The 25,698-nt window shown below is 40.5% G+C and overlaps 3 protein-coding genes across 6 annotated transcripts in view; 1 reads left to right on the top strand and 2 right to left on the bottom strand.

Moving 5' to 3' along the window:
• Nucleotides 1-2,358, bottom strand: part of LOC106561480 (fatty acyl-CoA reductase 1) — a 39,650-nt gene extending 37,292 nt beyond the window's left edge. The window contains exon 1 of one of the 2 annotated variants that reach the window (XM_014125476.2): nucleotides 2,135-2,358. The gene's annotated coding sequence lies outside the window, so the exon portion shown is untranslated. Of the gene's footprint in view, nucleotides 1-1,629; nucleotides 2,069-2,134 lie in introns of those variants that run through there. The other variant, XM_045688376.1, reaches the window with a different exon arrangement.
• A 3,291-nt stretch (nucleotides 2,359-5,649) lies between these two features.
• dkk3b (dickkopf WNT signaling pathway inhibitor 3b) lies at nucleotides 5,650-18,301 on the bottom strand. Its single transcript, XM_014125475.2, has 7 exons — nucleotides 18,013-18,301; nucleotides 17,480-17,605; nucleotides 17,213-17,290; nucleotides 14,726-14,818; nucleotides 14,208-14,352; nucleotides 11,928-12,078; nucleotides 5,650-5,894 (listed from the first exon to the last, which is right to left on the bottom strand). Exons 1-7 carry the CDS (start codon nucleotides 18,235-18,237, stop codon nucleotides 5,870-5,872), a joined length of 843 nt encoding a protein of 280 aa, XP_013980950.1. The 5' UTR covers nucleotides 18,238-18,301; the 3' UTR covers nucleotides 5,650-5,869.
• A 6,348-nt stretch (nucleotides 18,302-24,649) lies between these two features.
• Nucleotides 24,650-25,698, top strand: part of LOC106561462 (protein-methionine sulfoxide oxidase mical2b) — a 114,436-nt gene continuing 113,387 nt past the window's right edge. The window contains exon 1 of one of the 3 annotated variants that reach the window (XM_045688375.1): nucleotides 24,650-24,993. The gene's annotated coding sequence lies outside the window, so the exon portion shown is untranslated. The remainder of the gene's footprint in view (nucleotides 24,994-25,698) is intronic. The other 2 variants (XM_045688374.1, XM_014125452.2) reach the window with 2 other exon arrangements.

The following is a 25,698-nucleotide window of genomic DNA, read 5'->3' as shown; positions in this document are numbered from 1 at the left end:
GCCTATTACTGGCAACTTAAGGAGAGTAATGGCAGAAAGCCAGTAGGAGGGGGAGGAGGATAGGTTGGGTAAGGTTACGTTTTTTCCCCCCTTCTGGTTATCTTGTTCACTGGCTCCCTCTTGAGTCATGTGTCTTATTTCATTAAAACAGTGCGCTTCAAGCTCAATGCATATAGATTTCATTAAAACATATCTCTATATGGAAAAATACACCTTTAAAAATGTCAACCAATCAATTGGTCGAAAGAACAGACCACTTTCGGTCAACCAAGATGCATGGAATGCTTTACTATAAAGGTACATTTTTAATGGTGAAAATTTGCTCCCCACACTACACTCATGCGCCACCTATGCATAAGCTAGTGATTTTGCTGTTCATTATTAGTCTTGTTGACTGAGGAAAATGTAAATGTGGACAGTTATTCTAACATGTTCAAAGTGCACAGTAAGGACACACGTCGTTGCATCCTCAATTTGCATGTTCAGTTGAGATTCATTACCATAACCTAAATGTGATTGTCATTCTGAGCACCATAGGTGCTCTAATCAACCCTAATCAAGTTACCCAATGCATGTGGGTCCAGTAATTTTCTCAAATGTCTGGTAAATTAAAATGCTACTGGTCAAATGTCCAGCACCTAATTTTCAGAACTGAAACCCTGCCTGGCCTATAGTGCCGTTTAGCTCAGGTATGGAACAATGGGAAGTTGGGAACCCAGAAACATACACTGTTACTGCATAGTGCCAGATGCAGCCCTTGAGCTAATCTGCACACTGTTAAACCAGGTTTGCATATACTGTAGGTCTACTGTTACTGTACAGCACTGATCAGATGTGCCATGACATTTGTTTAATGTGCAGGACTGGTTCCCAACGGACAAAGCAACAGACAGTCTATTATTTACTCTATCAAACCACTGACAAGTCTGACAGCTGCAAGCTTGTCAAACAGAAGCATTGTCTCCAGCCAAGCTGCAAGGCAGTTGTGGTAAGCAGTGGCATCTTGTCCTCACATTATATATAGGCCTACTGTATGTGTGTGCTTATTATAAACCATTTGATAAACAAGTGTCACAAGGATAAACTTCAACTGTAGAGTAAGGACATAAAAAGCCATCAAGAAATCCCTGGTAACTGGTGAGCAACATGTGTAGGCTATTCACTAAAGCACTACCGTGAAAAAACGGATACCCATTCATGGAGGAAGGAATGAACGAAAGCTGTCTCGTCAGGTGGGTATGAGAGAACAGTGTCTAGAACTCAATGAAAACACTCCCCAAAAGCCATGGAGACAGGCTGCTGCGGCTCCATTTACAGTGAGTGCCTTCACCGGCCAAACCCGGACGTGTGCGCCACCCAATCACGGCCGTAATAGTTGTGTGAAATGACAACAAACCTCAAAAGCAATGCGTTACTGTAAGTAAGACCACCTTTGTTGTTTAGAGAAATCTGATGACAAGTCCACCTCAGCAGCTGTGAGTAATGTTGCCTTACTCACAGCAATTACATACAAATGTCAAATGGAAAGGGCTTGCCGTGAGTCATAGGACCAGGCTGGATATCTTGTGACCCTGATTAAAAAGTCAGACAATTTGCCAGTTACAGAACACAAGCTTTAAAATGGCTTACCTCAAATAAGTGTGTCATTCCAGATGAACTTAGATAACAAAGCAATCTATGAATGTTGTACAGAATTATAACGGGTTTTAATATTGAACAGCGACTTGGGGCTGTGCCACCCCACATACAAGAGCCGAAGCTAGATTGCTAGCCAGCCACTAGCTAGCCTTCCAACTTCTCTGGTGTTGTGAGAAATTCCCACTAATTCATAGCTGGCAGCAAAACCAGCACAACTAAAGTAAGAAGAATGTTCAAACTTTCTGAAAAGTATAGACATGAGTGTTAACAAAGCTACAATACTTTCTGGAAATAATTTTGCTAGCTAACGTTACCCCCCTCCCTCCTGCGCGTCTTTTCCGTGGCATGCTGTCTGTCGCACGTACTATAGTTAGCAAAAGCTAGCCATTTGCAGTGATCTTTGAACATTTTAAAATGTTACATTTAGCTAATGTAGCGGATTCTAGTGCACAACAAAACCAAATCAGAGAACATAGCATGTGAAATACAGATATACCTGAAATTTCGACGAGGCTGAGTTTTCCTGCGTTAAATCAGAACAGAAGTATCTGCCGGTTGTAAGTGCCGCAACAGCTCAATTTTTGCGGGCTGGGAGAACGGGCGTATTCATTAGGGAAACGGTTTATGATTTAAGACGCAAACAGAGCAAAACGAGAGTTTCTATTGGACAAATTCAGGTAAATCCCTCCCCGTTTCGTTCCATTAGCTTCCGTTTAAGAAACGTTTTAACAGAATTGCCGTAATGAATAGACCCCAGGAAATATAACGGGTTGCTGGTTGCCAGAGATGTGACGTCAGCATCCACCAAACGAGTCCACACTGTTGTATTTCACTGTTAGCAACTGCTTTATGGAAATTCATTTTCTTTGACATAAAAAAGCATAATATAAAGTATAGTTTAATTCTAATGATTTTATTTGTTTTAATCATAGGCCTATCATGATAAAAAATACGTCTGAGGTTTCATTCCATATCAGTCAATTCAATCAAACATATTTTACTTGATACCAACAGAGAAAGCATTTACATTGCAGCGCAAAATTAGAGCATAAGCCTGTAATAGAATGGACGTGACAGTAATAAGTGTTGCAATTAACTGAGCACTTAGCCTATGTCTACACAGGCAGCCCAATTCTGGGGTGCGTTCAGTTTGATTGAACGTTTGCTACTTTGCGTAACGGTTAGTACTGAACGACACGTTTCCCAAAAACGTTACCTAACAGACTGAGTGAGGTATGTCTACTCCGTTTGGTGGGTGAGCACTGATGTTTTTGGTTGTTAAGTCAATTAGAACATGCCCATTTCAAGCTTATCCTTCTAAAAAAATAAGAAGTTATTTCAGGAAATATTAAGGCAAGTTAGCTGGCTAACTCAATGATCCTGCTCTGTAGTAAACCCATTAGAATTGAGCTGCCTGTGTAAACACAGCCTTTGAAAATCCAGGTCGAGAGCCACGCCGAATGGGCTGGGATTTTACCTCTAATCCCATCTGGGAGTGTTCCATTTGCATTAGGTTTTAGGTCCACATGCAGTTTGTCCTGATGTGGTAAAAGGTTGATTTGTCCTGATGTCCCACAGCTGTGTGTAATCTGTCTATAATCTGTTATGCAGTGAAAAAGCCAAGTTTTGCCATGACTTCACCCACCCCAGGTTTTAGGCTCACTAACCCACTGGAGTACTGACATATCCAGCCTCAATTGCAGGCTGCTGCCCACTAGAACATTACAAGGCAAAGTCTTATTTCACAATGATGACCTACCAGGGAACAGTCGGTTAACTGCCTTGTTCAGAACAACAGATTTTTACCTTCTCAGCATGGGGTTTCAATCCAGCAACCTTTCAATAACTAGCCCAACACTCTAACCACTTGGCTACCTGCAAAGTCTGTAGCAGAGCATTTTTGGGATGATTTTTAAATACTTAGTCACATAACATTGGTAAACAGGATCTATTACTCGTTTTAGGTTTGTACAAATATGAAGGCCTGTTTTTATTTTATTTTTAATTACACTGAACAAAAATATAAACAACATTTTCAAAGATTTTACATATTTTTTTAAATTTCGATTTACAGGAGAAATTTGGGTTTTTCAATTAGTCGGCTCAAGGATTCAAACCAGCAACCTTGCGGTTCCTTGCCCAACACGCTAAACCACTAAGCTACCTGAGTTGCAGTTCATATAAAGAAATCAGTCAATTGAAATACATTTATTAGGCCCTAATCTATGGATTTCACGATTGGGCATACAGATATGCATCTGTTAGTCACAGATACCTTTAAAAAAAGTAGGGGCGTGGATCAGAAAACCAGTCAGTATCTGGTGTGACCCCCATTTGCCTCATGCAGTGCGACATCTCCTTTGCATATAGTTGATCAGGCTGTCGATTGTGGCCTTTGGAATGTTGTCACTCTTCAAATTGCTGTGCGAAGTTGCTGGATAGTGGTGGGAACTGGAGCACGCTGTTATGCACGTCAATCCAGAGCATCCCAAACCTGTTCAATGGGTGACATGTCTGGTGAGTGTGCAGGCCATAGAACTACACAATTCCAGGAATTCTGTACAGATCCTTGCGACATGGGGCCGTGCATTATCATGCTGAAACATGAGATGATGGCAGTGGGTGAATGGCATGACGATGGGCCTCAGGATCTCGTCACGGTATCTCTGTGCATTCACGACGCCCACAAGACGCCATCCACACTGTCTGCCACCTGCCCGGTACAATTAAAACCGGGATTTATCCGTGAAGAGCACAATTCTTCAGCATGCCAGTGGCAATCAAAGGTGAGCATTTGGCCACTGTAGTCGGTTACGATGCCTTACTGCAGTCAGGTCAAGACCCTGGTGAGGACGATGATGGTTTCTGACAGTTTGTGCAGAAATTCTTTGGTCGTTTCATCAGCAGCACAGTTTCATCAGCAGTCTGGGTGGCTGGTCTCAGACGATCCATCAGGTGAATAAGCTGGATGAGGTTGTCCTGGGCTGGCGTGGTTACACATGGTCTACGGTTGGGATGCAGGTTGGACGTACTGCTAAATTGTCTAAAACGACATTGGAGGCTGCTTATGGTAGAGAAATTAGCATCCAATTATCTGGCAACAGCTCTGGTGGACATTCCTGCAGTCAGCATGCCAATTGCACCTTCCCTCAAAACCTGAGGCATTGCAAAGGAGAAACGCTCCCTAACAGGGATGTAAAAAAAACTTGACTGTCCTTCCTGTGTTATGGTAATGATTTCGCTTTGCTTATTTGAGCTGTTCTTGCCATAATATGGACTTGGTCTTTTACCAAATAGGGCTCTCTTCTGTACACCACCCCAACTTTGTCACAACACCATTGTCTCAAACGCATTAAGAAGGAAAAAAAATCCACAAATGAACTTAACAAGGCACACCTGTTAATTGAAATGCATTCCAGGTGACTATATCATGAAGCTGGTTAAGATAATGCCTAAAGGGTACAAAGCTGTCATCAAGGCAAAGGGTGCCTACTTTGAAAAATCTCATATTTTGTATAACACTTTTGGTTGCTACATGAGTCCATGTGTTATGTCATAGTTTTGATGTATTCACTCTTATTCTACAATGTAGAAAATAGTAAGAAGAAAGGAAAAACCCTTGACTGAGTAGGTGTCCTAACTTTTGACTGGTACTGTATATTCCAGCCCTGATCATACTGAAATTGGGTAGAAGTTTCAATTAGCACCAGAATGTGACCAGTCCCAATTGCAATGTGTCCTATGACGTGCACGCATGTGTGCAATGCAACTGTTAAACTAGGTTAACCTACATACAGAGTCAACAGAATGTTGCCTTTCTACCTCAAGCATCACTGTCTGAGTCACAACTAAAGAACAGAGAGGATTCAACATCAAACAGGACATCAGATGCGTGTATAATGCTGCCATCTAGTGTGTGATATATATATATATATATATATATATATATATATATATATATATATATATATCACTGGCCTGTAATATCAGTAGTTATAGATGGTAAGTAAATACAAGAAAACATTTTATTTATTCCAATTACATCATGAGTGCTTTCCTTAGTTAGTTGATGTGGTTGAGAACACATCTGTCGGCCCCATTTTCATCTGGTTAGGCCATTGTCTAACACAATGACAGACCGATACTAGAGCCCAGTCAGAAGTTTTCAGAAGACACACAACCATGTCTCATCTTGAGGCATTTGTCCCTCTTCACTGTATCTGGTGGTCACCTAGTTCACACACAGGGATCCGCGTCTGAAACAAAGTGTTTTTAAAGTTAGTAAAACCCATATACATTTTTTTTATACATTTCAATATGGCTCCTGAGTGGCACAGCGGTCTAAGGCACTGCATCTCAGTGCAAGAGGCATCACTACAGTTCCTGGTTCCATTCTAGGCTATATCACATCCGGGCGTGATTGGGAGTCCCATAGGGCGGCGCACAATTGGCCCAGTGTCGTCTGGGTTTGGCTGTCATTGTAAATAAGAATTTGTTCTTAACCCAACTTGCCTAGTTTGATATAACGTCACGTAAATACATTTGCTGAAATTCATGTAATGCCTTACAATATTAAATTGTAAAATGGATGGATATGACATGAGTCAAAGTTGTTCCTAATTTGGCTTCTGAAATTACTCTTTACATATTGATCAATGGAGAAATGTTTTTGGGCCACCAAGCCAAAACTTAGTCAGTGATAATTTTATCAGTCATAGTGAATAAAACATTTTTTTTTTTTTTTTTTTATTGTCAAAAACAGCACATGTTCAACTTCATACAACATTTTTTCCTCCCCATCTCAAATTGTAAAACAAAAACTATATGACAGCGAGGGAAAAAAAGTATTTGATCCCCTACTGATTTTGTACGTTTGCCCACTGACAACGAAATTATCAGTCTATAATTTTAATGGTAGGTTTATTTGAACAGTGAGAGACAGAATAACAAAAACTCCAGGAAAACACGTCAAAATTGTTATGAATTGATTTGCATTTTAATGATTTTAATGCAAAACATGACTTAGTACTTGGTGGCAAAACCCTTGTTGGCAATCAGAGGTCAGACGTTTCTTGTAGTTGGCCACCAGGTTTGCACACATCTCAGGAGGGATTTTGTCCCACTCCTCTTTGCAGATCTTCTCCAAGTCATTAAGGTTTCGAGGCTGACGTTTGGCAACTCAAACCTTCAGCTCCTTCCACAGATTTTCTATGGGATTAAGGTCTGGAGACTGGCTAGGCCACTCCAGGACCTTAATGTGCTTCTTCTTGAGACACTCCTTTGTTGCCTTGGCTGTGTGTTTTGGGTCATTGTCATGCTGGAATACCCATCCATGACCCATTTTCAATGGAAGGAGAAGGGAAGGAGGTTCTCACCCAAGATTTGACGGTACATGGCCCCGTCCATCGTCCCTTTGATGCGGTGAAGTTGTCCTGTCCCCTTAGCAGAAAAACACCCCCAAAGCATAATGTTTCCACCTCCATGTTTGACGGTGGGGATGGTGTTCTTGGGGTCATAGGCAGCATTCCTCCTCCTCCAAACACAGCGAGTTGATGCCAAAGAGCTCCATTTTGGTCTCATCTGACCACAACACTTCCACCCAGTTGTCCTCTGAATCATTCAGATGTTCATTGGCAAACTTCAGACGGGCATGTATATGTGCTTTCTTGAGCAGGGGGACCTTGCGGGCGCTGCAGGATTTCAGTCCTTCATGGCGTAGTGTGTTACCAATTGTTTTCTTGGTGACTATAGTAAAGGTCGACCGATTATGATTTTTCAACGCTGATACCAATAATTGGAGGACCCAAAAAAGCCGATACCGATTAAAATCGGCAGTTTTTTTAAAAATTTAAAATAACAATTACAACAATACTGAATGAACACTTATTTTAACTTAATATAATACATCAATAAAATCTATTTAGCCTCAAATAATGAAACGTGTTCAATTTGGTTTAAATAATGCGAAAACAAAGTGTAATATGTGCCATGTAAGAAAGCTAACGGTTAAGTTCCTTGCTCAGAACATGAGAACATATGAAAACTGGTGGTTCCTTTTAACATGAGTCTTCAATATTCCCAGGTAAGAAGTTTTAGGTTGTATTTATAGGAATTATAGGACTATTTCCCTCTATACAATTTGTATTTCATATACCTTTGACTATTGGATGTTCTTATAGGCACTTTAGTATTGCCAGTGTAACAGTATCGCTTCCATCCCTCTCCTCGCTCCTACCTGGGCTCGAACCAGGAACACATCGACAACAGCCACCCTTGAAGCAGCGTTATCCATGCAGAGCAAGTGACGTTTGAAACGCTATTAGCGCGCACCCCGCTAACTAGCTAGCCATTTCACATGGGTTACACCAGCCTAATCTCGGGAGTTGATAGGCTTGAAGTCATAAACAGCGCAATGCTTGAAGCATTGCGAAGAGCTGCTGGCAAAACGCACGAAAGTGATTTTTGAATGAATGCTTACGAGCCTGCTGGTGCCTACCATCGCTCAGTCAGACTGCTCTATCAAATCATAGACTTAATTATAAACACACAGACATACGAGCCTTAGGTCATTAATATGGTCGAATCCGGAAACTATCACGTTTATTCTTTCAGTGAAATACGGAACCGTTCCGTATTTTATCTAACGGGTGGCATCCATAAGTCAAAATATTCCTGTTACATTGCACAACCTTCAATGTTATGTCATAATTACGTAAAATTCTGGCAAATTAGTTCGCAACGAGCCAGGCGGCCCAAACTGTTGCATATACCCTGACTCTGCGTGCAATGAACTCAAGAGAAGTGACACAATTTCACCTGGTTAATATTGCCTGCTAACCTGGATTTCTTTTAGCTAAATATGCAGGTTTAAAAATATATACTTCTGTGTATTGATTTTAAGAAAGGCATTGAGGTTTATGGTTAGGTACAGTCATGCAATGATTGTGCTTTTTTCGCAAATGCGCTTTTGTTAAATCATCCCCCGTTTGGCGAAGTCGGCTGTCTTTGTTTGGAAGAAATAGTCTTCACAGTTCGCAACGAGCCAGGTGGCCCAAACTGCTGCATATATCCTGACTCTGTTGCAAGAGAAGTGACACATTTTCCCTAGTTAAAAGAAATTCATGTTAGCAGGCAATATTAACTAAATATGCAGGTTTAAAAATTATACTTGTGTATTGATTTTAAGAAAGGCATTGATGTTTATGGTTAGGTACACGTTGGAGGAACGTGTACCTTAGCGATTATATGTAACGCAGGACAGGCTAGATAAACTAGTAACATCAACCATGTGTAGTTAACTAGTGATTATGATTGATTGTTTTTTATAAGATAAGTTTAATGCTAGCTAGCAACTTACCTTGGCTTCTTACTGCATTCGCAGAACAGGCAGGCTCCTCGTGGAGTGCAATGTAAAGCAGGTGGTTAGAACGTTGGACTAGTTAACCGTAAGGTTGCAAGATTGAATCCCCGACAAGGTAAAAATCTGTCGTTCTGCCCCTGAACAAGGCAGTTAACCCACCGTTCCTAGGCCGTCATTGAAAATAAGAATGTGTTCTTAACCGACTTGCCTAGTTAAATAAAGGTCTTAAAAAAAACAACAAAAAACAAGTCGGCATCCAAAAATACCGATTTCTGATTGTTATGAAAACTTGAAATCGTCCCCAATTAATCGGCCATTCCGATTAATCGGTCGACCTCTAGACTATGGTCCCTGCTGCCTTGAGATCATTGACAAGATCCTCCCGTGTAGTTCTGGACTGATTCCTCACCGTTCTCATGATCATTGCAACTCCACGAGGTGAGATCTTGCATGGAGCCCCAGGCCGAGGGATATTGACAGTTCTTTTGTGTTTCTTCCATTTGCGAATATTCGCACCAACTTGTCACCTTCTCACCAAGCTGCTTGGCGATGGTCTTGTAGCCCATTCCAGCCTTGTGTAGGTCTACAATCTTGTCCCTAACATCCTTGGAGAGCTCTTTGGTCTTGGCCATGGTGGAGAGTTTGGAATCTGATTGATTGATTGCTTCTGTGGACAGGTGTCTTTTATACAGATAACAAGCTGAGATTAGGAGCACTCCCTTTAAGAGTGTGCTCCTAATCTCAGCTCGTTACCTGTATAAAAGACACCTGGGAGACAGAAATCTTTCTAATTGAGAGTGGGTCAAATACTTATTTCCCTCATTAAAATGCAAATCATTTTAACATTTGACATGTGTTTTTCTGGATTTTTTTGTTTTTATTCTGTCTCTCACTGTTCAAATAAACCTACCATTAAAATTATAGACTGATCATTTCTTTGTCAGTGGGCAAACGTACAAAATCAGCAGGGGATCAAATACTTTTTTCCCCTCACTGTAAGTGCCTCCAGCTTAATTAAATAATGAAAAAAATTGCCTGAGATCAGGCACTAGGGTGTTTTTAATTTATATATTTTTTACTTTTTGTATTTTACCCCCCTTTTTCGATTGTCTCATCACTGCAAATCCCTAAAGGGCTCGGGAGAGGCGAAAGTGGAGTCATGCGTCCTCCTAAACATGACCTGCCTAACCACGCTCCTAAACAAGGTAGCCAGCCGCACCAATGTGTTGGAGAAAACACTGTTCAACTGGCTACCGAGGTCAGCCTGCAGGCACCCGGCCTGCCACAAGGAGTTGCTAGGGCGCGATGAGCCAAGTTAAGCTCCCCGGCCAAACTCTCCCCTAACCCGGACGACGCTGGGCCAATTGTGTGGCACAGACCGGGAATGAACCCGGGTCTGTAGTAACACCTCTAGCACTGCCTTAGTGGCCTCCCGAGTGGTGCAGCGGTCTATCTATTTAAACAACTATACAGTACCAGTCAAAAGTTTGGACACACCTACTCATTCAAGGGTTCTTTATTTTTACTATTTTCTTCATTGTAGAATAATAGTGAAGATATCAAAACCATTAAAATAACAGATATGGAATCATGTAGTAACAAGAAAGAAAAAAAGTGTTAAACAAATCGATATGTTTTATATTTGAGATTCTTCAAAGCAGCCACCCTTTGCCTTGATGACAGCTTTGCAAACTTGTGGATTGTGGAGGCCAGGTCATCTGATGCAGCACTCCATCCTTCTTGGTCAAATAGCCCTGACACAGCCTGGAGGTGTGTCTTGGGTCATTGTCCGGTTGTAAAACAAATGATAGTGGGACTTAGCGCAAACCAGATGGGATGGCGTGTCGCTGCAGAATGCTGGGGTAGCCATGCTGGTTAAGTGTGTCTTGAATTCTAAATAAATCACTGACAGTGTCACCAGCAAAGCACCCCCACACCTTCATGCTTCACAGTGGGAACCACACATGCGGAGATCATGCTTTCACCTACTCAGTGTCTCACAAAGACACAGCGGTTGGAACCAAAAATTTCAAATTTGGACATTAAACCGGATTTCCACCGGTTTAATGTCCATTGCTTGTGTTTCTTGGCCCAAGCAAGTCGCTTCTTTTTGGTCCTTTAGTAGTGGTTTCTTCGCAGCAATTTGACCATGGAAGGCCTGATTTACGCAGTCTCCTCTGAACAGTTGATGTTGAGATGTGTGTTACTTGAACTCTGAAGCATTTATTTGGGCTGCAATCTGAGGTGCAGTTAACTGTAATGAACTTATCCTCTGCAGCAGAGGTAACTCTGGGTCTTACTCTCCTGTGGTGGTCCTCATGAGAGCCAGTTTCTTCATACTGCTTTCAAAAGTCTTTGAAATTTTCCACATTGACTGACCTTCATGTCTTAAAGTACAAGGTACACCTGTTAATTGAAATGCATTCCAGGTGACTACCTCATGAAGCTGGTTGAGAGAATGCCTAGAGTGTGCAAAGCTGTCAAAGCAAAGGGTGGCTACTTGAAGAATCTCAAATATATTTTGATTTGTTTAACACTTTTTGGGTTACTACATGATTCCATATGTGTTATTTCATAGTGTTGATGTATTCACTATTATTCTACAATGTAGAAAATAGTAAAAATAAGAGAAAACCCCTGGAATGAGTAGGTGTCCAAACTTTTGACTGGTACTGTATATCGATAACATGTGACAATTCTTTAATGCATTTCTGAAAGTATTTTAAAATGCATTAAAATACATTTAACATTTTGTGATGTTTTACATATGTTAGAATGTATTTCAAATGTTTTAAATATATATAACATGTATCCTAAATAGTGTAGCGGTAAAAATACATTGCAATAGTTTATTTTTTGTATGGGAAACATCTGACAGACCCATATGCAACAATCACAGTTGTTTTATGAGGATTAGAGATGCTCTCACCCATGGGGTTGGCAGTGGAGCCCGCCAGCACAGAGGCAGTATTCCCTCGGACCCTCCACGTCCCAGGACAACATGTCCATCAGCAAGTTAGGGTGGCTGTTGCACGCTTCACCCTTATCCGGCCTGGGCTGGCACACTGGGAAGAGCAGCTCTGCAACCAAGCAGAGGAGATGAGGATCGTAAGAGGGGGACAAGGGGTGAAGAAAGCATATTAGACAGGGAAGGGGAATGCATGAACCTATAGGAAAGAATGAAGTAGGTACAGGCTGGGCTCTAATTTACAACAGTATTGGTAACATATGCTCCTAAATATTTAGCTGTGCCGTGCAGTGCACCTGGAATGCTGATTTGGTAGCCTAGAAAAATATTCATCCAGATAATATACTAAATGACAAAATGATGTGTTGTTGGGAGCAAGCAAAGTTGTTACATTTGTGTTTCATGTCTGTCTGATACAAATAAGCGACATAAGAGGCCACTAGGGGACCCACCACCCCCCCCCAAAAAACATATATATATATATATTTTGTTTCAAAATATGGTAGTGCATCAGCAGTTTTACTTGTGTTGTGTCAGTCACTCAATTAGCCCATGTCAGCTAACATTTTTAGATTGCTAGCTGGCTAGACCAATCTAAAAATGTTAGCTAACATGGGCTAATTAATCTGGGTGAGGGCAGGGCACTTGCGTAGGTGCTCTGACCTGCAGGGGGCCCCCATTGAGTTTGTTAGTCACTCAGATATATGAACATGGCATTAAGTCATGGCAAAAGGTGTGGAACTGCAGGAAAATGTATTTTCTCCACCGCCAGGACAACTCATCACAAGAAAAGAAAAAAATTGTCACACAATTGCTAAGGGGGAGACGAGAGTGTCTGATCATGTGTTTAAGCAGACACTACATTTTTTCTTTTCATCATGAATTCGCGGTACACATTTGATAATTTAAATCAACCATATTGCAGGCCGTTTAAATGACTATTGGCCGCTAGCCATTTGTTTGAATATATATATATATATATATATATATATATATATATATATATATATTTAAAATACCTTGTCCAGTCATGTTACCCTTCTTGCTAACAACCTGGTAACGCCACCAGTATGGTTTAAAATGGCACTGGAAGAAATGGGACTGGATAGCTACCTCAGGATTACCTCTGACGGTACATCCATTTTGGGCCTTTTAAATTAACGATATATAACCGTTAAAGAATATAACTTAGAAATGCCTCATGAATTTAGTTAAACGCCCAGTGCAGTCAGAATTCAGTTTTTCCTGTGTTGTGTTATTTCCTGATAGTTGCTGGTTTAAAATAAAATCTAGACAAGACCTTGTAATCAAGCAGGTTTTCATGGGCAGGAGTTGACTTGATTGGTGATATCACCAGGCAGTAAATTGGATAATACACCAATAACAAGAGTTCCAAACCTCTGCCAATAACAGCTAGTTTTCCCCTTCAGACCACGTCGACAGTCCTAGCAAAATTCTTGCTTGAGAAATAGTTATCTAAAAAGCAATTTTTGGCCATTGTAATGGAAAAATATTACAGTAAGGTAGTTAACCGTTACCCATAAATGATTTGATAAAAAAACAGCTGCATTGGGCCTTTATACTTTCTTACCCCATCAAAGCCCAAAATACAAGCTTCTTGTACTCCACTGTTTGTAAACAATGTCATTGTACACAACACTGTATAGCCTCAAAGCATGGACAAAACTATAATTTATCTCATGGATGGTCAGTCCTTGCATCCATAGCTCTGTCTATACATTTGAGTGGTTACTTTTCCCCAGCCCCATCCGTCAGCTTTGTACCAAAACAAGGGCAAGGTGGCCAGTTTATCGTTTGAACTGCAGATTGCCCCTTTAAAAAGGCCAAGTGTAGTCAAAAACATGATTTACTACATTATATATAAATAACACATTGTAGAATAATAGTGAAGACATAAAAACTATGAAATAACAAATATGGAATCATGTAGTAACCAAAAACAGGTTCATTGGACTTTTTTAAAATGTTTTTAAAAAAGGTAGAATTAATATACTGTGGCCTTTTTTTCTGGTAGTTCTATAGAGTTTGGACTACTAACTTTAAAGATGGGCGCACCAGTGATACCAATGAAAAGGTTCATTTAGAATCATGGGTACAGGAGAGAAAAAAAGAGAAAGAGGACCAGTAAGTAACAAAATACTTTAACAAACCAAACAATACCTTGAACAGTTAATTCAATCGATAGGTTTTTGGGCACTGTATGTGCGTTTGACCATATACCTTTGAGAACGGCACAGCAGTGTTTTGGCTTACAGTCACTCTGGTACTGACAGATGCTGCCTGCATTGCCCTTGGTGGCATTCTTAGTGCACTGTCCCCACACACAGGTCTGGTCTGAACAACACTCTTCATCCTTTGTGCAGGTCTAAAAAAAAAATATATATATACATTAGTAATAGTCATTTTTTGTGATTGGAACAAGCTGGGAATCAGAGACATAATCTAAACCAGGGACGGCCCGCAGACCAATTGGAGTGTATTGATGTGGGTATGCAGACCCACAAGCCACTGCGGACCCTCATGAGTAGTTATGATTTTTTGTGGCCCCCACCCCCATCAAAGATGCCCATCCCTGATCTAGAACTTCACAAGATCTGGAGTATCATCATAAGTACACAACTTGGGTACATGGCATTTGTTTACATCCCTTTTGTTTCCATTTCTCAACTCAATGTAAGGCTGAATTTTGACTCAGGATTGGGATGAAAATAAGATGTTTATCCCAAAAAAAGACTCACCATATCAACATCTTTGCAGGGGAGGCACTTGGAGCTTACTATCTCATATAGGCAGTAACTGTTCTTACCACAATCTTCATCAAGCATACATTCCTGGTAAGAGAAAACACATTCAGACAGGACCAACCAGCATCCACACAACACACCATCCAACCCCCCTCCCACAGAGGTACACCCATATTCCCTGTTTTATTAGCCTGTCCAATTTCTGCAATGTTTGTTTTCACACAAATGCTTTGCTCATAAGGGATGTGCATAGACCTTTACATTGAGTACAGATCGATTGATGGCTAAAAATCAGGAAATTCCAGTTAAAATGGTATTCTTGTTAGACTGAACAACTGACCTGAACACTGGCCCTCCATCAGCCTGAGGAAACAGCTTCTGCCAAAATCAGTCATCTAAACCTCGTGATTAACTTTATCTCTTCATGCTATGTGGAGTCGGGGAAACTCAGCCAGCTTACAAAAACAACATACTTTGTCAGAGAGCTCCCAAAGTCTGTCAGCCTTGAGCACTTGGCTACTGAGAATGGAGACCTGACGGGTCTGTGGATATGCCTAACACGGTCTTCTCCCACACCTAGCAACATGAGAATACAGCATTTCACTACACAAACAGTATCCGATTCACTTGCCATGAGTAAACCTGAACCATTTATTATTTCATAACATTGGCTGTGTGTGGTGTTCATCATTACCTAATTACTTCCATTGTGGGAAGTCAAGATGTGAGCATACACAGTGTATTATGATGCGTTTTTGTTTCAATCTCTTTTACACTCCATTGAACCACAAAGACATGTACTGTATCAAATAACAGGCAGGATCAAACACACATCCCCGCCTTCCATCTCCATGGCAGCCTGGACTAGTCTAGACAGATGCGGGTTGTGTCACTAACAGCAGTCTGGCAACCATCAACAGTAAGAATTTCCTTCACTGCGTACCACTCAAATCCATCTCAGCCAACCCCTTAGCTCACATGAAGTAACAATGCATATCTAGGATATAGCTTCTTGCTTTATTATGTTCTTATTTCTTGTGTGTTTTTGTTCTACCTTCTGTAATTTTTTTGTGATGGATTACTGCATTGTTGAGTTTGGAGTTTGCAATGAAGGCATTTCACTGTACTTGTGCTCGTGACATTAAAACATAAGAATATCTCTGCAAAAGCTTCAGTACAAAAAAGGCTTCCCAGTTGGCCAGACGGGATAACTCAGTGTTGGGGGACTGGAGGAGACATGCTGCTCACCAACCTTAATACCCTGTAATTCTGTTGATAAATCACAGCTGTTGAGGCATCATACTGTGCATAGGGCTGCGCTTCATTTTTCCCAAAGCAGAACATTTTCCCCCCCACTAAATATTTAACCAAACGCATCTCTGTGGAGCAGCCCACACAGCAGCAAAATTAAGTAGACACAAGTTTCTAAAACGTAAAATGACTCAAGTGCAAGTCATTTGAGGTTTCCAGCAGGCTGTTTCCATGCATTTTTCTTCATGTCTATTAATTCAACCACATTCTGTAATGATGCCAGGAAAGGAAAAAGATCAAAACACTACCATAAAATCTCCAATGTTGCAACAGCCTGTGGAATAATGGCTTAATATTGGTGTTCTCATGTTTTTAAAAAGTGTAAAGTATATGGCCACCTCTTTAAAATACACTATGATCTCATTAATTATAAAAGACAGACAATCTATTCACAACGTTGTAAAGCGTTCTGTCTTTTTAGTTTTCCTGGAGTAGCTCAGAAATGACTTGGAAAAGAACACTGGTTTGAAACTGGGGCAACAGGATACATTGTTTCAGTCTCAAAACAAAATGGCTGTACCCAGTTCCCTCCTTCCTTGCATAATCAGCTGTTAGATGAGGAAAAGGTTAATAAAAGAGCAGAGGAAAATAGGCAATGGTAGAAGAGCTAGGTTTAAGTTATTCAACAGGCTTTTCCATTTGTTTTAGAGGAATAGCAATTGACTTAATTATTGTCTTGATGCTCCACCTCAATAAACTTACTTAGCTATATCACATAGTATCCAAACAATACATATCATCAGGTTTGGGATCAATTGCACTTCAATTCCAGCATATTCAGGAGATAACTTTGACCTAAAAATTCCCAGAGAAAATATTGAAACACCTAAGGTTTTAATTACCATACACTTCCTCTAGCGTGGGGACGAGGTTATGGAGTGTGAGACAGAGAGATCACATCTGTGTAGTCATCATGTGACTGATTCGGTTTCTTCAACTGTCACACCCTGCTATGGTCTCACCTCATTCCATCTGGCTATTATTCAACATATACAAACATCCTTGTCTGAATACAATAACGGTCATGGGATTGATCTGATGATCAGTACCCAGCTGTTTTCAGACTTGGAAACTGAAACACCTCTTACCTCAAACTGGTTTGCATTAAACTCCCTGCGATCCTTTTTTCAGCACCTAACAAATCAAAAAATATATCTAATACAAACTCACATGATCAACTTCGTTCCATTGGCCATTGATCTCGATATGGGTCTGGAAGTGAGTCCCCCCTGTTCTGTTGTCCATTTCCTAGAAGAGAAACCGGATACTTTCCTTGTCAGAAAACCTAAACATTTAATGCCAAAAGAACCAACCATTGTGTCTGATCTCCCTCTAGAATATAAAACATCCAGATAAAATGTACATGTTGATGACTTGTGACATGCATCCGCACATGATCTTGCATCATTCCCTCACCCTGTTTGTTAGTGCACCTACCTTGTCAATCCTCTCCGCTATGTAAACAGTGTGGTTCCTGTTGTCCCTATATGTACTGGTCTCATTGTGGTAGTTTGGAAGCAAATCCAGTATATTAAGCAATGATTTGGCACTCTCATTGACCATCTATGAGAAAAAGTGATAAACATTACAATTGTGAGCACATCTTGTTTGTTACACAGTTCATATATCTGGTTCTATGATATACCATGCATATGCAACATACAATTTAAATCCTTTCATTTATTAAATAGCACTTAAAGTACAAGACAGACATACAGAACATTAATATTTACCAACAACTGATGTGTGTGTGTGTGTGTGGTAGACTACAAGGAAAGCAGGCTACAGGCTATTAATCAGGTATAATAAAAACACACAGCCTGGCTCTACCCATGGCCACAACGTCAAAAGTTTTCCTGTAATTAAAAACGTATTGTAAATAGTCTGCTATTAAAAATAATTAAAGGATAGTTGTAAATAGTCTATTGAATTATAGTGTATTATTACATATAGCAGAATGGAACATTTACCTGATCCACAGCCTCCTCCAGTACGTGCTGCGTGTCCTCCATCAACATCTCCACCTCTCGGAACATTTCGTTTAGAGTCGCATGACCTCCATTCAAATGGTCCTCGAAACTAACACCAGTTATCGAGGTGTCCGGGATGGTCTTCGGGCTCGAGATTCCATTCACTAAACACAAACAAAAAGTAAGCGCTGCAACCTGCATCATCCTCGTGGTAGGACCAGACATACTTGTACCAGCAGCATGCAAGAAGGACGCTGACGCACACAAAGCACAGCTGTTTTATTTGGAAACTCAGAAGGGAAAAAAGAAACCGGAAAAAGAATCATGGTATTTTTAACGGGATCTATGGTAAGTATAAAGCCAAAGTATTGGGATCCAGAATGTATTGTATTATCTAAATGATTATTGGAAAATGAGGATTCTGATTCTATTGTTGCTGCTGCTTCCATTGATGGTGATGATAATAAAAAATGTCCCTTAATCAGCACATGTTCTTACCTTAAGTATATTGTCTTTGGATGTTACATTTTTAACACTAGAATTGACCTATTATTTTGTTCACACTATCACCATACATTCATTATTGGCCCTAGGACTACTATTATGGATTTATATGGTTAAAACGCAATAGCATATCACTGGCTAAGTAAATATACATTTTGGAAGCAGCACATTTCTCATATTTTTAAAAAACTTTCTTTATTTAGCATGAAATGCAGAGAGCGCGAAGTTGACAGAGTTGCCTATGCTGTGCCGGAAGCGTGACCATATATAGACCGTATATATGGTGGATTTGCAATAGCACTGTTTGTCCTGTAGATGGGGATGTAGGTCTAATCCTTTTTTCAGACGCATGTAGTCAAGGAACATACGATCAGTCTATGATTCCGTGGGAAAATTCAACGAAAACAACACTTTTTTACACAATCAAATGTTCTTTGATAGTTATTTGATGATTTATTTTTACAATATGTTTCCATATTTCAAATGTATGGGATCCATAACTCACTAGTAGGTACTCACAGAGGCCCCTAGGGCCATTGGCCCCCTCTTGAAATGTGCTTATCATACATAGCTCATTGATCATATCTAGATTCACTTTGCTGTGTGGCTGCTTTGTCAAACAGAAGCTTTAATATGTTACTCCTCGAACACACTGACAGTGTCATTGCATTTTGGTACACCAGAAGTACATTCTTTTCCAATGAAACGCTGCATTTACCTTGCACCATTGCGTTACAGAGGCAGTTGCAGTGAGTTCTATGTGGTGCATGTGTTGTATTTATCGAACGTATGCATCAAACTGTATGCCTAGACTGCTTGACAGAAATGGTAGCAGAAGGTGAATGTTAAACTTTTGTTGCACACATATCCAGATGGTGCTGCGTACCATTTTGTGCAATGATGCTGTAGGTGTGATCAAGGCATTTACAAAATAGCCTAAAACACTACTCAGCAAACTGGACGTAGTCTATCACAGTGCCATCCGTTTACCCTCTTGCTCTTTTGCACCCCAGTATCTCTACTTGCACATCATCATCTGCACATCTATCACTCCAGTGTAATGCTACATTTTAATTATTTTTGCCTCTAGGGCCTATTTATTGCCTACCTCCCTACTCTTCTACGTTTGCACACACTGTACATAGATTTTTCCATTTTTATTTTCTTCTGTGTTATTGACTGTACGTTTGTTTATGTGTAACTGTTGTTTTTGTCGCACTGCTTGGCTTTATCTTGGCAGTTGTAAATGAGAACTTGTTCTCAACTGGCCTACTTGGTTAAATAAAGGTAAAATGAAATAAATAGAAAATGTATTGTGTGAGAAGGAGAAGTTGATATGTCTCTGGAACTCAAGCCCTCCAAGTGGACAGCTGTCACTGGGCAATAAAACACCATGCAATGTGGAGGAGTGCCCAGCCCTCCTTGAGTGTGTGTTTGTGTTATGTCTTTCCTAATCTCTCATGGGCAGACAACGTAAACATAAATGGTACCGTAGAATTAAGCAATAAGGCCGGAGCGGGTGTGGTATATGGCCAATATACCACGGCTAAGGACTGTTCATATGCACGACAGGGCTGTGTCCAACGCAGAGTGCAATATACCACAAACCCCTGAGGTACGTTATTGCCATTATAAACTGGTTACCAATGTAATTAGAGCAGTAAAAATAAATGTTTTGTCGTACCCGTGGTATACGGTTTGATATACCAAGGCTGACAGCCATGGTTTTCGTCCATGGTTATTTGGAAAAATCATGATTTCACAGGTGTATACATAGCCGCGGGAAGAAGGGGTGGTGAGGGTGCTGCAGCACCCCATGAAAAATCTGAATTCAAAAAATATATTTATAAAATATATATTATTTTTGTAAAAAAATATTTTTTCACAACTGGGCATTTTCTAGTATTAGCGGACCAATATACACCGATATACTGTAGACGTATATAACACAAGCTAAAAAAAATTATGCATCTTTGCTTTGACAAAAAAAGGTAGTTAAACTCTATAATTAATTACTTGCAGGATTAAATATTTGGAATTGTAACAGTTGTTGCCCTGTCCCTTTCTCTGCAATTGTCATTCTAATGGAATCCAGAAAAAACAAAACCCGGTCCTCAAACATTTACAGTACCAGTCAAAAGTTTGGACACAAGGGTTTTTCTTTATTTTACTATTTTCTACATTGTAGAATAATAGTGAAGACATCAAAATGATGAAATAACACATATGGAATCATGTACTGTAGTAACCAAAAAAGTGTTAAACAAATCAAAATATGTTTTATATTTTAGATTCTTCAAAGTAGCCACCCTTTGCACACTCTTGGCATTCTCTTAAACAGCTGTCACGTCCTGATCAGTAAAGGCATCATTTGTCATTGTAGTATGGTCAGGGCGTGGCAGGGGGTGTTGTTTTTGTGTGTTTTGGGGTTGGTTTATTTAGAGGGGATTTGTTCTAGTTTTCATTTTCTATGTTCGTTTTCTATGTGTGGCCGAGTAGGGTTTCCAATCAGAGGCAGGTGTCTTTCGTTGTCTCTGATTGGAAGCCATACTTAGGCAGCCCTTTTTTCCTTTGGGTTTGTGGGTGGTTGTTTTCTGTATAGCCCGTGTGCCTTACGGAACTGGTTGGTCATGTGTTTATTTTGTTTGAGTGTTCACTCTAAATAAAGAAAGAAGATGAGCACTATACCCGCTGCGCCTTGGACTGTCCCTTACGACGTGTATGACAACAGCTTCACATGGAATGCTTTTCCAACGGTCATGAAGGAGTTCCCACATATGCTGAGCATTTGTTGGCTGCTTTTCCTTCACTCTGCGGTCCAACTCATCCCAAACCATCTCAGTTGGGTTGAGGTCAGGTGATTGTGGAGGCCAGGTCATCTGATGCAGCACTCCATCACTCTCCTTCTTGGCGAAATAGCCCTTACACAGCCTAGATATGTATTTTGGCTTATTGTCCTGTTGAAAAACAAATGATCGTCCAACTAAGCGCAAACCAGATGGGATGGTGTATCGCTGCAGAATGCTGTGGTAGCCATGCTTGTTAAGGGTGCCTTGAATTCTAAATAAATCACAGACAGTGTCACCAGCAAAGCACCCCCACACCATCTCACCTCCTGTGGTAACTACACATGCAGAGATCATCATGTTATGGTCCTCATGAGAGACAGTTTCATCATAGCGCTTGATGATTTTTGCGACTGCACTTGAAGAAACTTTAAAAGTTCTTGAAATTATCCGGATTGACTGACCTTCATGTCTTAAAGTAATGATGGACTGTCATTTCTCTTTGCTTATTTGAGCTGTTCTTGTCATAATATGGACTTGGCCTTTTACTAAATAGGGATCTCTTCTGTATACCATCCCAACCTTGTCACAACACAATTGACTCAAATGCATTAAGAAGAAAATAAATTCCACAAATGAACTTTTAAGAAGGCACACCTGTTATTTGAAATGCATTCCAGGTGACTACCTCATGAAGCTGGTTGAGAGAATGCCTATAGTGTGCAAAGCTGTCATCAAGGCAAAGGTTGGCTACTTTGAAGAATCTCAAATATATTTAGATTTGTTTTTTGGTTACACTTTTTTGGTTACTACATAATTCCATATGTGTTATTTCATAGTTTTGATGTATTCACTATTATTCTACAATGTAGAAAATAGAAGAAAGAAAAACCCTTGAATGACTAGGTGTCCAAACTTTTGACTGGTACTGTATATTCCAGCCCTGATCATACTGAAAACTGAAATTGGGTAGAAGTTTCAATTAGCACCAGAATATGTGACCATTCCCAATGGCAATGTGTCCTATGACCACAGATTCTGATATTTCAGCCACACCGTTGCTGACAGGTGTACAAAATTGAGCATACCGCCATGCAATCTCCATAGACAAACATTGGCAGTAGAATGTTTTTTGGAGCTCAGTGACATTCAGTGTGGCACTGTCATAGGATGCCACCTTTCAACAAGTCAGTTCGTCAAATTTCTGCCATGCTAGAGCTGCTCCGGTCAACTGTAAGTCCTGTTATTGCGAAATGGATACATCTAGGAGCAACAACTGCTCAGCTGCTAAGTGGTAGGCCACACAAGCTCACAGAACAGAACCGCTGAGGTATGTAGCGCATAAATATCATCTGTCCTCACTACTGAGTCCTAATCTGCCTCTGGATGCAATGTCAGCACAAAAACTGTTCGTCTGGAGCTTCATGAAATGGGTTTCCATAGCCGAGCAAACACACACAAGCCTAAGATCACCATGCTTTATGCCACGCGTCGGCTGGAGTGGTGTAAAGCTCGCCGCCATTGGACTCTGGAGCAGTGGAAACGTGTTTTCTGGAGTGATGAATCACACTTCACCATCTGGCAGTCCGAAGGACGAATCTTGGTTTGGCGGATACCAGAGCGCTACCTACTCCGATGCATAGTGCCAACTATAAAGTTTGGTATAAAAGGAATAATGATCTGGGAATGTTTTTCATGGTGTACTAGGCACCTTAGTTCCAGTGAAGGGAAATCTTAACGCTACAGTGTGCAATGACATTCTGGACGATTCTATGCTTCCAACTTTGTGGCAACAGTTTGGAGAAGGCCCTTTTCTGTTTCAGCATGACAATGCCCTCATGCACAAAGCGAGGTCCATACAGAAAGGGTTTGTCGAGATTGGTGTGGAAGAACTTGACTGGCCTGCACAGAGACCTGACCTCAACCCCATCGAACACCTTTGGGATGAATTGGACCGCCGACTGCGAGCCAGGCCTAATCGCTCAACATCATTGTCCGACCTCACTAATGTTCTTGTGGCTGAATAGAAGCAAGTTCCTGCAGAAATGTTCCAACATTTATTGCAAAGCCTTCCCAGAAGAGTGGAGGTTGTTATAACAGCAAAGGGGATCAACTCCTTATTAATGCCCATGATCTTGGAATGAGATGTTCAACATGGCAGTGTTGCCATTATTTATTTAAAAAAATCTTTACAATGCCAAAATAAACATGGTTCCAACCCCCATATCACACACTCACAAACTGAAATCATATGTGTTCCTTCTGCAATCAATTACTGAGCGGGAGACTCAAATATCGCATTCATTTGTATATAGGCCTACATGCAGTTGCTTCCTGTTTCAGTAATGTCTTTGGCCACATTCTCATGGGGTGGGCCCTACAAAAACACCCTAATGATTGGTTGACAATAGAGCCTTCCACGAGGCAGGCAGGATCAAGTTGGTGAAGAGCAACTGCAGAAACTTGCAGTGAAAACTTCATGACCTTTGGTCATATCATTTCTTTAAACATCATGCAGTCAGACATGTAGGCGCAAGTTGGATAAAAAATAAATAATCCAACACACTTTAAAAGGCATAGGCATTTTTTTACATTTATAAATTGAACCTTTATTTAACTTGGCAAGTCAGTTAAGAACAAATTCTTATTTACAATGACGGCCTACATACGACTGGGAAAAATCTGCTTGACCGCCCTTCCAACTCATAATTACTAGTGTGAAACTCGTCAATCATCACTGAGCTACGACTTCTCTGACATGCTGACCTCTGACGTCACCTACTATTGAAATGACCTCGATAACAGCATTTCGGAAGTTAAATGTAACAACAAAACACTATTTATAAAAAGCAATGTATTAACATGTTTTTTTTAAAACACTATAATTTGTTTACAAGCATGATAGCTGTATGTTTAGTTTATCGTTGATGCAGCTTGTTGGCCATTAGCCAATCTTTGTTTCTCAACAAATGCCTGAAAGCCTCCAACAGGTATTTACGACTTCACAACTGGTAATTAACACCTTCCCACTTGGTTTTGGTACGCAGTATTATTGCCAGACGAATCCTGGGACCAACTGTCAGTAACCTTTTCCAATATAGACTATAGAATTGCCAAGGGACTTCCCAAGGGACACAATCTGTTTTATTTTTGCACAGTTAAGTTTGAAGAATTTTAACAATTGCGTTTCGAAAAATTTAACTTGTGTCTAAATGATAGCACAGTAGATGACGTGGCACGCAACCATTGGTTGATGCATGCAACGTCTGCGCAGGGGAACACCCCCAACAGATGCCCAAGGCAGCTCCAACCAAACAGTGAACTACAACGAGACATTGGGCGCAATCGAGCGGATGACATTTGTCTAGTCCAGGCTGTATCACATCCGGGCGTGATTGGGAGTCCCATAAGGCGGCGCACAATTGGCCCAGCGTCGTCCACGTTGTCATTGTAAATAATAATTTGTTATTTACTGACTTGCCTAGTTAAATAAAAACGTTTTTTTATTTTTATTTGGTAAATACCACCTTCCCATTTGGTTTCGAATGACGCATTCATTTACGCTCACGTTTCCCCAAGTACAGATTCCCATTTGACGCTATTACACTGAAGTACCGCCTTTTAAAGATTTGTTGGGCATTATCAAATAGTCATTGGGCATTATCCACAGCTCCCGTTTGAAGGCTACAACGTGAGTACATTTCGGTAGTCAACAGACTGAGCTAAAAGTTGGATACTTTGACGTTAATTGCTCGGTGGAACTTTGTAACGCCTGTAGGAAAGTGTATTCTGGATAAAGCAAGGAGTCTTTATTGGGACAGCTGTCATTTTAAAGTTAGTTTCAATTGACACAGTTGTAAGTGACTGACAATGTTATCTAAAATTCCGTTGTATTCTGGTGAGCTTTTAACACTAAACAAATTGCCTGTATAATTCTATTCCATTTTAGCTCGTATTATTTTTGGTTCAACGTGTGCCACTAAAATATTTATACGTTTCTTAGGAGATGCTATCGTGTTCTGAATACGGTATAATAGTATTTGGTTACACCGTCCAAGTTGAAAAACATCATGCTCCATATTTTACAACCCTGCACTGTTGGAAAGGCAAGTGTGTTATATGGTACATATCAGATTATTTGAGACAATTTAACCATTCAAAAAGCCTTTTAGTAATCAATTTGCTCTGAAAAACGTATTCAACAGGCTGTAGTAACTAATGTACGCAATTATCAAGTTGTTCACGCTGTAACAAAGGCTGCCTGTCTTGAGGGATGACTGGCTCTGTCTGACTTAAATACTAGTATATGACTTTATAGAAATGTTGGCTGGATTGGCCTACCTCCCGTCAACAGATCGGAGGTGAGTGGAGCAGGTGCCTCGGGTCCTGTGACCTG

Source organism: Salmo salar, chromosome ssa10 (genome assembly GCF_905237065.1).
Source record: "Salmo salar chromosome ssa10, Ssal_v3.1, whole genome shotgun sequence".
Lineage (NCBI taxonomy): Eukaryota > Metazoa > Chordata > Actinopteri > Salmoniformes > Salmonidae > Salmo > Salmo salar.
Note: the sequence above shows the minus strand (reverse complement) of the source record. Positions and strands in the feature narration are given on the sequence as shown.